Raw genomic sequence first — 15,185 nt, forward strand, 5'->3', positions numbered from 1 at the left:
CTTCTTTACTGAGTCTCTTGCACTAGAAAATGGGTTTAGGATAAGAAACTAAGTGTTAACTCTGTGTTATATGCTACTCAGAAACTATCATAGATCATTCCCCACCCAAAAATAACAAGCTTTACAAAGTGAGTTTAATTTTGCCTAGTTCTATCATGGTGGCATAATGAGGGAGAGATTCAGAAGCAGGCAAAAGTTTGTTTCTGTGCAGCCAGCTACCTACTATGCCCAAAACTCAGAGTATATAGCCAAGAACAAGTAGACTACATTCTCTTCCTGATGACCCCATGTTCATTGTCTTCTCTTTACCCTGAAAAAGGAGCACATTTGAAACCAGTCCTAACTGATAACAATATGTCTCTTGATCTTGCAGGTTAGTGACTCAATGAATGTCTCTGAGCCATATTCCAGCTTTGCTTCTGTAAGAGAATTTATACTCTTAGGTTTTTCCTGTGAGTGGAGAATTCAGATCCTCCTATTTTCACTCTTTACTACAATGTATGCTTTGACTGTAACAGGGAACGGGGCCATTGTCTGTGCTCTGTGGTGTGAATGGAGACTCCACATCCCCATGTACAGATTCCTGGGGAATTTCTCCTTTCTAGAGATCTGGTATGTCTCTTCTACAGTCCCCAAGATGTTGGTCAACTTCCTCTCAGATAAAAAGACCATCTCATTTGCTGGATGTTTCCTCCAATTTTATTTCTTTTTCTCTTTGGGAACATCTGAATGTTTCCTCTTGGCCGTCATGGCCTTTGATCGGTACCTTGCTATCTGCCGTCCCTTGCACTACCCTAATATCATGACTGGGCATTTCTGTACCAAACTGGTCATTATCTGCTGGGTTTGTGGATTTCTGTGGTTCGTGATCCCCATTGTATTCATCTCTCAGATGCCCTTCTGTGGTCCGAACATTATTGACCATGTTGTGTGTGACCCAGGGCCACTGTTTGCATTGGCATGTGCCTCTGCCCCAACAACCCAACAGCTTTGCTACACTCTAAGCTCGTTAGTTATCTTTGGTAACTTCCTCTTCATCCTTGGATCCTATACGCTTGTCTTATTAGCTGTGTTGCGTATGCCTTCTGCCACTGGGAGACATAAGGCCTTCTCTACCTGTGGGTCTCATTTGGCTGTGGTATCACTCTTCTATGGCTCCTTGATGGTCATGTATGTGAGCCCTAGACTCAGACATTCTGCTGGTATACAGAAAGTTGCAACTTTGTTCTATGCTATGGTAACCCCACTCTTCAACCCCCTCATCTATAGCCTCCGGAATAAGGAGATAAAGGCAGCCCTGAGGAAAGTTCTGGGGCATCTCAACATAATCCAAGATACACTTGATGATCCTTCCATTATCAGGTCAGTATAGTCTCACAAAAAGCAGTCAGGATTATACAGTTATTCAAATCTTCAAATATAAGTCTAGTGATATTAACTATATCAGCTTATGAAATTAAGCATCTATGAGGCCACTTATAATCATAAAGTGGCCAGGTTATATATAAATACATGGAAGTACTGGGTACCACTTTGCCATTTAGAGTGTATATGACCTAAGGAATGTACACATCTAGGTATTTTCTGGAGTATTCATGTGAAAATATCTGTGTTCTATTTGATAATTTAGATTAACAGTTCTGGGATCAATAAAATTATGTCATTTTGTTTGGTTGTCTGATTGTAAATAAAAGAAGGAAATGTCTTTTTTTCTGTTTGTCATTCATATTTGACTGTATTATTTTGGTGATGTGGTCACCCCTGGCAAATAAACCGTTAAAAGCAATTATCCAAAATTTCTATGGGACCGTAATGCTATGGTAGCGTAAAGACATTTAGATATATGTCATTTGTTTTCCTTACACATTACCTCTTTCTAAGCTCCTTAAGGAGCAAATTCTAATTCTAACAACATCAATCAAAATACTCCGAAATACAGTATTCTGATTGCCAATACTTTTACCTAGACAAAGTGCTACCAAAAGCTTAATTGGTCAATTAATTAGGTTTTAGATGATAGGATATCTCCTACTAAAACTGGAGAGGGAAATGATCTACTTTATAATAAATTACCTAAGTTTAAAAAAATAAGTGACAGTTCATTGTTATTTGTTGTTAAAACAGTGTAAAAATAACATTAAGGAAAATCAGTAAAGAAGAAAAGCATCTAGAATTCAATCCCTGTAACGTATTTTCATTTATACATATGCTTTGCTTACTATAACATCAAACTCGTTCCTATACTATAGCAAGTTTTTGTAATTATTGTTTTTTTAGGAACTATAACATTCCATTCATACTAATATGGTATGGATTGTAATTTCTTATGTGGTGAGATGAATATTTTTCTAGAAGGAGGATTGTCCTTCCAAGTAGCTTGAAGCTGACTTGTGCAAGAAAGGGAATTTCCAGAAGGGGGATTAGGAGAAAAATGAATGCCACCATTATGCAATAATGACCACTTCATTATTATCCAGGGATTCAGATCTTCCTTCCATCTACCACCAAGCCTTTCATTATACATTACATTTTATCCACTATTTTAGTGTAAAAATTAATACCTCAATTAAATCTTCATAAAGATTTGCCATAATGATGTTTTCAAACTGGATTGCACTCATCTAATCCAAAAACTGCCCCCATAAAATCCAGGATGTAAGACTACTATATGCATATATCAATTTTCGCTCTGGGGTTTTTATCTTAGAACAGTTTCCTGGTAAAGAAATGGATTACTCAGTTCAAAAGATTTGCACATTTTTGATTTGTGATTTTTGAAACTGACTTTCTAGATAGAACAATTATTTTTCCCTTTGATATGAGAAATTGTTGAGCTCCTTAGTCAATTTTACTTACCAGAACCCTGCCATGTATCCCTCACTTAACCAGTCCTTTGAGGATGTTTTCTAATTCTATACCCCTTCCCAGGGTATATGACTTTTAAGTTTCCTGAGATCCGAAAATCAAAGAGCTGAAGAATAGGTAGTCAAGGCAGAAAATATTTCCACCATAATGTTAAAAATCTCCACTTTGGGTTTATTCAGTTAATACATTTACACAGTCACTAACTCTTCAATGATCCCTTCTTACAATTCCAAATATTATGATTGGTTCACAATCCTTTCCATAGTATTAAATTATTTGATATACCACTACCATTTTATACAATATTTTCTCAAAGCCAAACTGCATCCCAAAAAGAGAGGGAGAGAGAAACGGTTTTAGGGAGAGCAGTAAGAAGATAGTGTTCTTTCTTTTCTGAGCATTTAAACTTAAAAAAAAAAAAAAGCAAGATCATAGTTGAAAACCTATTGTTAGTTTTCTTGAGAAAAATGAAAAAAAAACATGTCTAGTTTTTACTTTCAAATGTAGTCGTGATGTTTACTAACTGCCTTTAAACCCTTGGTAAGCTAAATGTTGAATATCCCTCAACTGTAACTAACTTCCTCACAAAGTAAAAGCTATTCATAAAGCCAAAAATTATGTATGTTCAAGATTTTAGAAAAAGTAAGAGCATGGACACGTGGGGAAAAAATATCATAGGAAAAGAGAAAGTGCATTTATTACTTTAACAAGTTTAGATGTGCAAATTCACCACCACAGGGTTTGCTCTTATGGAAAGGGTTATCCTTATTGACAAGAATAATAATTAACATTTTGAGTCACTTGTTTGGGGCCTGGCACCTGTTCCAAGTCCTTTACAAATAAGTCTTTATTTTCTACTCATAACAACCCAAAGAGGTCAGGTCGGTGTTATAGTATCTCTGATTTTCCAATAATGAAACAGGCACAAGGAGAAACTTACATAGTCAGAGATAGTATTTGGATCCCAGGTGGGCTAACTACAAGGCTCACGCTTTCCTGCTACTATCAAGGAGAAGGGCCAACACTCTGAAAAATAAATTGGTTACAAATTTAAGTACTATCGCTATCGCTATTACCCAAGTTATCCTTTCTTTCTTGATTTTTTAAATCTATGAACTAGAGCTAATGATAATACTTCCCTCACAGAAAGGCTGTCATGAATAAAGGAGATTAATTAGAATAGAATCTTATACATAGTCTATATGATTGATTGATTTCAGTTAATATTAATACTTTGCACTTGGAAAGCTCTTTATCATTTACAAAATACTTTGACATACTCTCTCAATTCAACCTCACACACTCTGTGACAGAATTAGGGTAGACATTCTCATAGTCATTCCATAGATGAGACCCAGTGAAAGCAAGTATGTTGTCCAAGGTCACACAAGGAAGTGAAGGAAGCAGTTTGCTGACTTCCAGATCAGTAAGAATTCTGCTGTGCTGTACCTTCTCTCCTGGAAACCCTGGCTGTGTCCTATGTAGTTACCTTCAGAACTGCATGACAATGCAGGTCAAAAAGCTGGATTTATCTAGGAAATGAATACTGTAGAAGAGATATGCATGTAGGAGATATGCTTATAGGAATTTCTCCTCAATTGTTTTAAGACAGTAACTACACACATTACATGAAGACTTATGTAATAAATATTCAATAGGTAAAATATTATGTTACTGAATGAAAAGGCAGATCATGAAACACTATTATTACATAAGCATACTTAAATAGAGTGATGGTATTATGGGTAGTTTAGATTCTTTTTTTTCTCTTATGTTACTGTTTATTTCCTAATTTTTCCATGATAGGCATGTATATTTCATCTAATTTACAAAGGATGTGCAGTTTAAAAAATCAATGTTTATAAAGGGATATATAACTTAGAGCAACTCCTTTAGATATTTTAACCTAAGATTTCTATTTTATGCATTAAGAAAGGATAATGCTACTGTCTTTGGTAAGCCTTGTAACAGGTGCCTTTCCAGAGCTACTCAAAGACTTCCATGTGGGGTCACATTGTGGAGAGAAGTAAATTTGGCTTCCTCATGCTTCTGCTTCACTCAAAATCAGCTCTTTCTGTAAATCATAAAGAGATTCTTGGCAGAAAACTCTGGCTTTGCAGTTTTTGTTCTAGATGCTCAGAACAGAAAGAAAATGGAGGAAATAGACATACCATGCAATCAAGTGAATCTTCAAAAAGAGGAAAATTTTCCCTGGGGACTTCCCCTCTACATTTTTCTATCTCTCACATAAGCCCCTGCTTATTATTAGTATAAGAACAACTTTTCATTAAAAGAGAGCTTGAATTATTATGCTTTCAACACTTGCCTTTTATGCACTTCTGTTTTTTTAAAACAACCTGTTTCAAATGTCCATCTCTTTTAAAGAACACAGGCCATTTCTTTCTCTGTCAAAATATATACTTTAAGTCATCATAATAAAAATAGAGCCATTTTTTCAATGATCATTCAACTATCTCAAAAAGAAGCAGATAATCCAGAATGAAAGAATTGGAATACAGTCAATAATACTGTAATAACCTGTATCATGACATATGGTAACTATACTTATTATGCTGAGCATTGCATAATGTATATAATTTTTAAATCACTATGTTGTATACCTAAAACTAATACAATATTGTAAGTCAACTACATTTCCATTTTTTTTTATTTTTTTTTATTTTTTTTATATATGAAATTTATTGACAAATTGGTTTCCATACACATTTCCATTTTTAAAGTTGGAAGCAATAATTACTTTTTATTAAGTAATTCAATCATTCCAGATTTTACCCACTTGAGTGATGAAAACAAAAAGGAAACTCAAGATCTACCCAGGAACCCAGAATGATTGAATATATTAGCCTTAGATTCAGTTGTGTATAACAGAAATCCAAGTAACAGCAACTTATACAAGGTAAATATTTGGGTTTTTTTCCCTCACATATATACTTCTAGCGATAGATAGTCTATGCCAGTTCAGAGGTAGGCAGTTCCAAGATGTCCTGAGGGACTCCTGGCTTTTTGATAAATCCTTCTTAGTATTTTCATCCCCAAAATCACCTTATTGTCTTAAGATAGGAGCTAAAGTGGCAGACTTCAAGAAGGAGGCCAATCTCTACTCCACTTATAACTGAACAGAAGTGTGCCACTCAATGAACTCTATATAAAGGAGACTACACCATTTGATTTCTCAAGCTGAGCACATTGCCACCAGAATAGAAGACTGTATTAGGCAGAAATATAAGAAAAATGGATAGTAAGTAGTAAGTATGAAGCTAATGTACCTCTGCCATGCATGGATTGACCAAAAAAGGAGAAAATGACTACAGTGATGGAAATTTAGAAATATACCCTTTTCTCAATCATACCACTTTAGGAGGTTGATATTCAAGCAAATATTCATATCCAGATTATTACGACTACAAGATGCACCTCAGGAAGAGCCACCAAGGAACTTTGAAAAAAGACTTAATCCTCACAGAAATTCAGTTCTAGAGGCGAGGAAGATGGCGGCGTAGGAGGACGCTGGGCTCACCGCGCGTCCTGCTGATCACTTAGATTCCACCTACACCTGCCTAAATAACCCAGAAAACCACCAGAGGATTAGCAGAACGGAGTCAACGGACCCAAGTGCAGACGAGAGGCCCACGGAAGAGGGTAGGAAGGGCGGCGAGGCGGTGCGCGCTCCACGGACTGGCGGGAGGGAGCCGGGGCGGAGGGGCGGCTCGCCAGCCAAGCAGAGCCCCCGAGTCTGGCTTGCAAAAGCAGAGGGGCCTGACGGACTGTGTTCCCACAGCAAGCGCGACTTAGCGTCTGGGAGGTCATAAGTTAACAGCTCTGCTCGGAAAGCGGGAAGGCTGGAGGACAAAGGGAGGGTGAGCTGCGGAGCCCCCGGACGACAGAGCTCAGTTTGGCGGGGAACAAAGGCGCTCGCCAGCGCCATCTCCCCCGCCCATCCCCCAGCCAAAATCCCAAAGGGAACCGGTTCCGGCCAGGGAAATTGCTCGCTCCGCGCAAACACCCAACTCTGTGCTTCTGCGGAGCCAAACCTCCGGCAGCGGATCTGACTCCCTCCGGCTGCCACAGGGCCCCTCCTGAAGTGGATCACCTAAGGAGAAGCGAGCTAAGCCTGCCCCCCCTCCCGCCGTGCACCTTGCCTTCCCACCCCAGCTAATACGCCAGATCCCCAGCATCACAAGCCTGGCAGTGTGCAAGTAGCCCAGACGGGCCACACCACCCCACAGTGAATCCCACCCCTAGGAGAGGGGAAGAGAAGGCACACACCAGTCTGACTGTGACCACAGCGGTGGGCTGGGGGCAGACATCAGGACTGACTGCGGCCCCGCCCACCAACTCCAGTTATACACCACAGCACAGGGGAAGTGCCCTGCAGGCCCTCACCACACCAGGGACTATCCAAAATGACCAAGCGGAAGAATTCCCCTCAGAAGAATCTCCAGGAAATAACAACAGCTAATGAGCTGATCAAAAAGGATTTAAACAATATAACAGAAAGTGAATTTAGAATAATAGTCATAAAATTAATCGCTGGGCTGGAAAACAGTATACAGGACAGCAGAGAATCTCTTGCTACAGAGATCAAGGGACTAAGGAACAGTCACGAGGAGCTGAAAAACGCTTTAAAGGAAATGCAAAACAAAATGCAAACCACCACAGCTCGGATGGAAGAGGCAGAGGAGAGAATAGGTGAACTAGAAGATAAAGTTATGGAAAAAGAGGAAGCTGAGAAAAAGAGAGATAAAAAAATCCAGGAGTATGAGGGGAAAATTAGAGAACTAAGTGATACACTAAAAAGAAATAATATACGCATAATTGGTATTCCAGAGGAGGAAGAGAGAGGGAAAGGTGCTGAAGGGGTACTTGAAGAAATAATAGCTGAGAACTTCCCTGAACTGGGGAAGGAAAAAGGCATTGAAATCCAAGAGGCACAGAGAACTCCCTTCAGACGTAACTTGAATCGATCTTCTGCACGACATATCATAGTGAAACTGGCAAAATACAAGGATAAAGAGAAAATTCTGAAAGCAGCAAGGGGTAAACGTGCCCTCACATATAAAGGGAGACCTATAAGACTCGTGACTGATCTCTCTTTTGAAACTTGGCAGGCCAGAAAGAATTGGCACGAGATTTTCAGGGTGCTAGACAGCAAAAATATGCAGCCGAGAATCCTTTATCCAGCAAGTCTGTCATTTAGAATAGAAGGAGAGATAAAGGTCTTCCCAAACAAACAAAAACTGAAGGAATTTGTCACCACTAAACCAGCCCTACAAGAGATCCTAAGGGGGACCCTGTGAGACAAAGTACCAGAGACATCACTACAAGCATAAAACATACAGACATCACAATGACTCTAAACCAATATCTTTCTATAATAACACTGAATGTAAACGGATTAAATGCGCCAACCAAAAGACATAGGGTATCAGAATGGATAAAAAAACAAGACCCATCTATTTGCTGTCTACAAGAGACTCATTTTAGACCTGAGGACACCTTTAGATTCAGAGTGAGGGGATGGAGAACTATTTATCATGCTACTGGAAGCCAAAAGAAAGCTGGAGTAGCCATACTTATATCAGACAAACTAGACTTTAAATTAAAGGCTGTAACAAGAGATGAAGAAGGACATTATATAATAGTTACAGGGTCTATCCAGCAGGAAGAGCTAACAATTATAAATGTCTATGCGCCGAATACCGGAGCCCCCAAGTATATAAAACAATTACTCATAAACAGAAGCAACCTTATTGATAAGAATGTGGTAATTGCAGGGGACTTTAACACCCCACTTACAGAAATGGATAGATCATCTAGACACACAGTCAATAAAGAAACAAGGGCCCTGAATGAGACATTGGATCAGAAGGACTTGACAGATATATTTAGAACTATGCATCCCAAAGCAACAGAATATACTTTCTTCTCGAGTGCACATGGAACATTCTCCAAGATAGATCATATACTGGGTCACAAAACAGCCCTTCATAAGTTTACAAGAATTGAAATTATACCATGCATACTTTCAGACCACAATGCTATGAAACTTGAAATCAACCACAGGAAAAAGTCTGGAAAACCTCCAAAAGCGTGGAGGTTAAAGAACACCCTACTAACGAATGAGTGGGTCAACCAGGCAATTAGAGAAGAAATCAAAAAATATATGGAAACAAACGAAAATGAAAATACAACAATCCAAACGCTTTGGGACGCAGCGAAGGCAGTCCTGAGAGGAAAATACATTGCAATCCAGGCCTATCTCAAGAAACAAGAAAAATCCCAAATACAAAATCTAACAGCACACCTAAAGGAAATAGAAGCAGAACAGCAAAGGCAGCCTAAACCCAGCAGAAGAAGAGAAATAATAAAGATCAGAGCAGAAATAAACAATATAGAATCTAAAAGAACTGTAGAGCAGATCAACGAAACCAAGAGTTGGTTTTTTGAAAAAATAAACAAAATTGACAAACCTCTAGCCAGGCTTCTCAAAAAGAAAAGGGAGATGACCCAAATAGATAAAATCATGAATGAAAATGGAATTCTTACAACCAATCCCTCAGAGATACAAACAATTATCAGGGAATACTATGAAAAATTATATGCCAACAAATTGGACAACCTGGAAGAAATGGACAAATTCCTGAACACCCACACTCTTCCAAAACTCAATCAGGAGGAAATAGAAAGCTTGAACAGACCCATAACCAGCGAAGAAATTGAATCGGTTGTCAAAAATCTCCCAACAAATAAGAGTCCAGGACCAGATGGCTTCCCAGGGGAGTTCTACCAGACGTTTAAAGCAGAGATAATACCTATCCTTCTCAAGCTATTCCAAGAAATAGAAAGGGAAGGAAAACTTCCAGACTCATTCTATGAAGCCAGTATTACTTTGATTCCTAAACCAGACAGAGACCCAGTAAAAAAAGAGAACTACAGGCCAATATCCCTGATGAATATGGATGCAAAAATTCTCAATAAGATACTAGCAAATCGAATTCAACAGCATATAAAAAGAATTATTCACCATGATCAAGTGGGATTCATCCCTGGGATGCAGGGCTGGTTCAACATTCGCAAATCAATCAACGTGATACATCACATTAACAAAAAAAAAGAGAAGAACCATATGATCCTGTCAATTGATGCAGAAAAGGCCTTTGACAAAATCCAGCACCCTTTCTTAATAAAAACCCTTGAGAAAGTCGGGATAGAAGGAACATACTTAAAGATCATAAAAGCCATTTATGAAAAGCCCACAGCTAACATCATCCTCAACGGGGAAAAACTGAGAGCTTTTTCCCTGAGATCAGGAGCACGACAGGGATGCCCACTCTCACCGCTGTTGTTTAACATAGTGCTGGAAGTTCTAGCATCAGCAATCAGACAACAAAAGGAAATCAAAGGCATCAAAATTGGCAAAGATGAAGTCAAGCTTTCGCTTTTTGCAGATGACATGATATTATACATGGAAAATCCGACAGACTCCACCAAAAGTCTGCTAGAACTGATACATGAATTCAGCAAAGTTGCAGGATACAAAATCAATGTCCAGAAATCAGTTGCATTCTTATACACTAACAATGAAGCAACAGAAAGACAAATAAAGAAAATGATCCCATTCACAATTGCACCAAGAAGCATAAAATACCTAGGAATAAATCTAACCAAAGATGTAAAGGATCTGTATGCTGAAAACTATAGAAAGCTTATGAAGGTAATTGAAGAAGACTTAAAGAAATGGAAAGACATTCCCTGCTCATGGATTGGAAAAATAAATATTGTCAAAATGTCAATACTACCCAAAGCTATCTACACATTCAATGCAATCCCAATCAAAATTGCACCAGCATTCTTCTCGAAATTAGAACAAGCAATCCTAAAATTCATATGGAACCACAAAAGGCCCCGAATAGCCAAAGGAATTTTGAAGAAGAAGACCAAAGCAGGAGGCATCACAATCCCAGACTTTAGCCTCTACTACAAAGCTGTCATCATCAAGACAGCATGGTATTGGCACAAAAACAGACACACAGACCAATGGAATAGAATAGAAACCCCAGAACTAGACCCACAAACGTATGGCCAACTCATCTTTGACAAAGCAGGAAAGAACATCCAATGGAAAAAAGACAGCCTCTTTAACAAATGGTGCTGGGAGAACTGGACAGCAACATGCAGAAGGTTGAAACTAGACCACTTTCTCACACCATTTACAAAAATAAACTCAAAATGGATAAAGGACCTAAATGTGAGACAGGAAACCATCAAAACCTTAGAGGAGAAAGCAGGAAAAGATCTCTCTGACCTCAGCCGTAGCAATCTCTTACTCGACACATCCCCAAAGGCAAGGGAATTAAAAGCAAAAGTGAATTACTGGGACCTTATGAAGATAAAAAGCTTCTGCACAGCAAAGGAAACAACCAACAAAACGAAAAGGCAACCAACGGAATGGGAAAAGATATTTGCAAATGACATATCGGACAAAGGGCTAGTATCTAAAATCTATAAAGAGCTCACCAAACTCCACACCCGAAAAACAAATAACCCAGTGAAGAAATGGGCAGAAAACATGAATAGACACTTCTCTAAAGAAGACATCCAGATGGCCAACAGGCACATGAAAAGATGTTCAGCGTCGCTCCTTATCAGGGAAATACAAATCAAAACCACACTCAGGTATCACCTCACGCCAGTCAGAGTGGCCAAAATGAACAAATCAGGAGACTATAGATGCTGGAGAGGATGTGGAGAAACGGGAACCCTCTTGCACTGTTGGTGGGAATGCAAATTGGTGCAGCCGCTCTGGAAAGCAGTGTGGAGGTTCCTCAGAAAATTAAAAATAGACCTACCCTATGACCCAGCAATAGCACTGCTAGGAATTTATCCAAGGGATACAGGAGTACTGATGCATAGGGGCACTTGTACCCCAATGTTCATAGCAGCACTCTCAACAATAGCCAAATTATGGAAAGAGCCTAAATGTCCATCAACTGATGAATGGATAAAGAAATTGTGGTATATATACACAATGGAGTACTACGTGGCAATGAGAAAAAATGAAATATGGCCCTTTGTAGCAACGTGGATGGAACTGGAGAGTGTCATGCTAAGTGAAATAAGCCATACAGAGAAAGACAGATACCATATGGTTTCACTCTTATGTGGATCCTGAGAAACTTAACAGGAACCCATGGGGGAGGGGAAGGAAAAAAAAAAAAAAAAGAGGTTAGAGTGGGAGAGAGCCAAAGCATAAGAGACTGTTAAAAACTGAGAACAGGGGCGCCTGGGTGGCGCAGTCGGTTAAGCGTCCGACTTCAGCCAGGTCACGATCTCGCGGTCCGTGAGTTCGAGCCCCGCGTCGGGCTCTGGGCTGATGGCTCGGAGCCTGGAGCCTGTTTCCGATTCAGTAAGTACCTTTAAAGTTGATATCTGGAACTTTACTACAAAAGCAGTGCGTGAGTAAAAAGAATTGTAGACTTTCTTGTTTACATTTTTCTCTCAGCAATAAAACAGCTACCTTTCATTTATAAATAAATAAATAAATAAATAAATAAATAAATAAATAAATGCATGCAAAGGAATAGCCATAGAAATAGACGGACTCAGCATCAAGTATGTTGAGTGACATTCACAATGAGGTTGACAGTTCTGCAAGGTCAAGTCATCTTGACAACGAATCCCCTGGCCTTTCTCCAGCCTCTTCTGAACTCTTCACTGAACTCTGAAGCATACACAAGTCTGGTGCTCAAGAAAAGGGAGCTTCAGTGCTTCCAGAGCCAGCTTTATGTGATCTCCCAGGCATGTTATCCACAGGGCAAACTCAAGTGGAAGACAGAAAAGCCCTCAAGGGCTTTTAAAAGGTAAAGTATCTTTTAATACCAAATCCTCCTTTGCCCAAAGGCCTGAGTTACTGAATAAGCCAGACCCTGTCAGGAGGACAATCACTGTGGTTGTCCACACAGGCCCTTCACTGTGGTTTGCTGACATCTCTCTCTGCCAGAGCACCCGACTGGTCTCCTGCCTTTTTCTATCTTCTCTGAGACCTAGAAGGGAGACATATGGTTACTGCTCACTTCATAATGGGGAACTGGAGGCCTTACCATAGGAGAGGAATAAGAAAGCAGTAAGGGTCAATGGAACTTCCTGCCTCCATCACTATATTCTGAACACAAAACTATCAAGACTTCATTTTTTGTTTTAGTGCTTTTTCCTCTGCTTCATCCTCCAGTTCAACTTTCTCTACTGTCTTTATATCTTGCCTGAACTAAATTTTGAGACTCTCTTCATATTTTTTTTATTTTTTTTACGTTTATTTATTTTTGAGAGAAGGAGAGAGACAGAACATGAGTGGGGGAGGGACAGAGAAAGAGGGAGACACAGAATTGGAAGCAGGCTCCAGGCTCTGAGCGCTCAGCTCAGAGCCTGATGCGGGGCTTGAACTCACACAGCCTGTGAGATCATGACCTGAGCCGAAGTCGGATGCTTAACCGACGGAGCCACCCAGGCGCCCCAAGAGACTCTCTTCATAAACTCAACATAAACTCAATGGTGAAACTTCACTTGAAATGTTTCCTCAACCCCACCTGAGGACTTTTCTAGTGGAAAGTCCATCAAATCAAAATACGAAATTGTGTGCCAAACATCTTAAAAATGTGTACATATGATCTGTTTCCAATAATTTTTTCTAAAGGAAAAAAATAACAGATTCCCAGAAAAAGTGCATGAAAGTACAAGCTCCCTAGCCAAAGCAATCTTGAAAAAGAACAAAGCCAGAGGCATCACAATTTCAGATTTCAAGGAGACCTGCAAAGTGTTAGTATACTACAAAGTGTTAGTAATCAAAACAATATGGTACTGCCTCAAAAGTAGAACGCTTTGCTTCTACATTTTCATCCTTAAATTTAGTGTCTTTTTGCGAGAAAACACAGCTGCATTACTATAAACATATACACAGATGCTTCTGATTATATTTAACACTCTGATCCAAGGCTTAAGGCCAACTTATTCTTCAGCTTAGATTCAGGCCTCTTTTCCCCTAGAGGTTGGATCAATTTAGACCTCAGTTAAAGAAATGCTTTCTGAGATCTAGCCAAAACTTTATCATTATTATTCCTAGATGAGTCCTCTGGGAAAAGTCAGATAATCCAGAAGGGTCAGAAGCAAACCTTGGCACATATATTCAAAAGTACATACAGCTGAAAGTAAGGCCTGAGTGCACACACAGAGTGTTCTGGATCACCACACCTCCAAGATGGACTGTGGAGAATGGAATAATCATGGCTCAGAATGGGTTTGCTATATACCCTCCTTTAGAAGCAGGGGTGTAATCACTCATTCCCAAATCAGGAGAGACCACAGTGCCCTTTGCAACTTCATGTAACCAGCTTGAGAAGGTCAATACAGTCACTGTATGGGCTTCAAATAATTGCTATTCTGGATAACTTTTTAAAAATATTTATTCTTTTATCTTGAGAGAGAGAGAGAGAGAGAGAGAGAAGAAGAGAGAGAATCCCAAGCAGGCTCCACCCTGTCAGCTCAGAGCCTGACTTGGGACTCAAACTCACGAACTGTGAGATCATGACCTGAGCTGAGATCAAGAGTCAGATGCTTAATGGGTTAAGCAACCCAGGTGACCCTATTCTTGATAATATTACCTTCCAACACTCACCCTCTTTCAGAAGCCTGCTAAGGAATGTGGATGCAAGCATCCCACTGTGATTAGTTTGGCTGCACACTTTCTCCTACTGAAATGAGAGAACAAGGAGGTTGAAACTGACTCCAGGAGAGAGAGAACATCTCCCCTCTACCAGATTCTATAATCCTCGCATAACAGCTTTAGGTAAGGCATAGCTCAGATTTCTTTGTAATGTCTTTTTCACTTTTCTCTAACCCTGTCTTGTGTTTTCTCCATATGAAAATGTGAGTTAAAATAGCTTCCTCCTAATAGACAGTGGTTACATTCTCAACTACATAACATAGCCTCCAGCATCAGAACTGGTCTAAATAAATCGTAGGTCACATGTGTTTTATTTATAAATATATCAGTAAATATAGTTAATAAAAATAACAGTATTTTACTTGAGATGTTAGCTGAACCACATGGGCCAAGAATAAATTGTGAAATGAAAACTTCATTCTATACATTATTATTTGTTCAAATTACATATACCGGATTTCCTGACCCTGAATATGGGGCAAAAGATGGACATTTTTCTTTTTTTATTAAAAAAATTGTTTTTAATGTTTATTTTTGAGAGAGAGAGAGAGAGAGAGAGAGAGAGAGTGCAAGCTGGGGAGGG

At 39.3% G+C, this 15,185-nt stretch overlaps 1 protein-coding gene across 1 annotated transcript; it reads left to right on the plus strand.

The window, feature by feature from the left end:
- The first annotated feature begins 385 nt into the window (after positions 1–385).
- Positions 386–3,543, plus strand: LOC115517030 (olfactory receptor 11H12-like). Its single transcript, XM_030320206.1, has 2 exons — positions 386–1,306; positions 3,496–3,543. Exons 1-2 carry the CDS (start codon positions 386–388, stop codon positions 3,541–3,543), a joined length of 969 nt encoding a protein of 322 aa, XP_030176066.1.
- The last annotated feature ends 11,642 nt before the right edge of the window (positions 3,544–15,185 follow it).

Source organism: Lynx canadensis, chromosome B3 (assembly GCF_007474595.2).
Source record: "Lynx canadensis isolate LIC74 chromosome B3, mLynCan4.pri.v2, whole genome shotgun sequence".
Classification (NCBI taxonomy): Eukaryota; Metazoa; Chordata; class Mammalia; order Carnivora; family Felidae; genus Lynx; species Lynx canadensis.

Bases quoted from the DNA above. Each gene is read 5' to 3' on its own strand.
- LOC115517030 (XM_030320206.1), top strand. From the start codon at position 386: ATGAATGTCTCTGAGCCATATTCCAGCTTTGCTTCTGTAAGAGAATTT. The intron at 1,307-3,495 runs GTTCTGGGGCAT...TGTATGTTCAAG, and splicing joins TAAAGGCAGCCCTGAGGAAA to ATTTTAGAAAAAGTAAGAGC.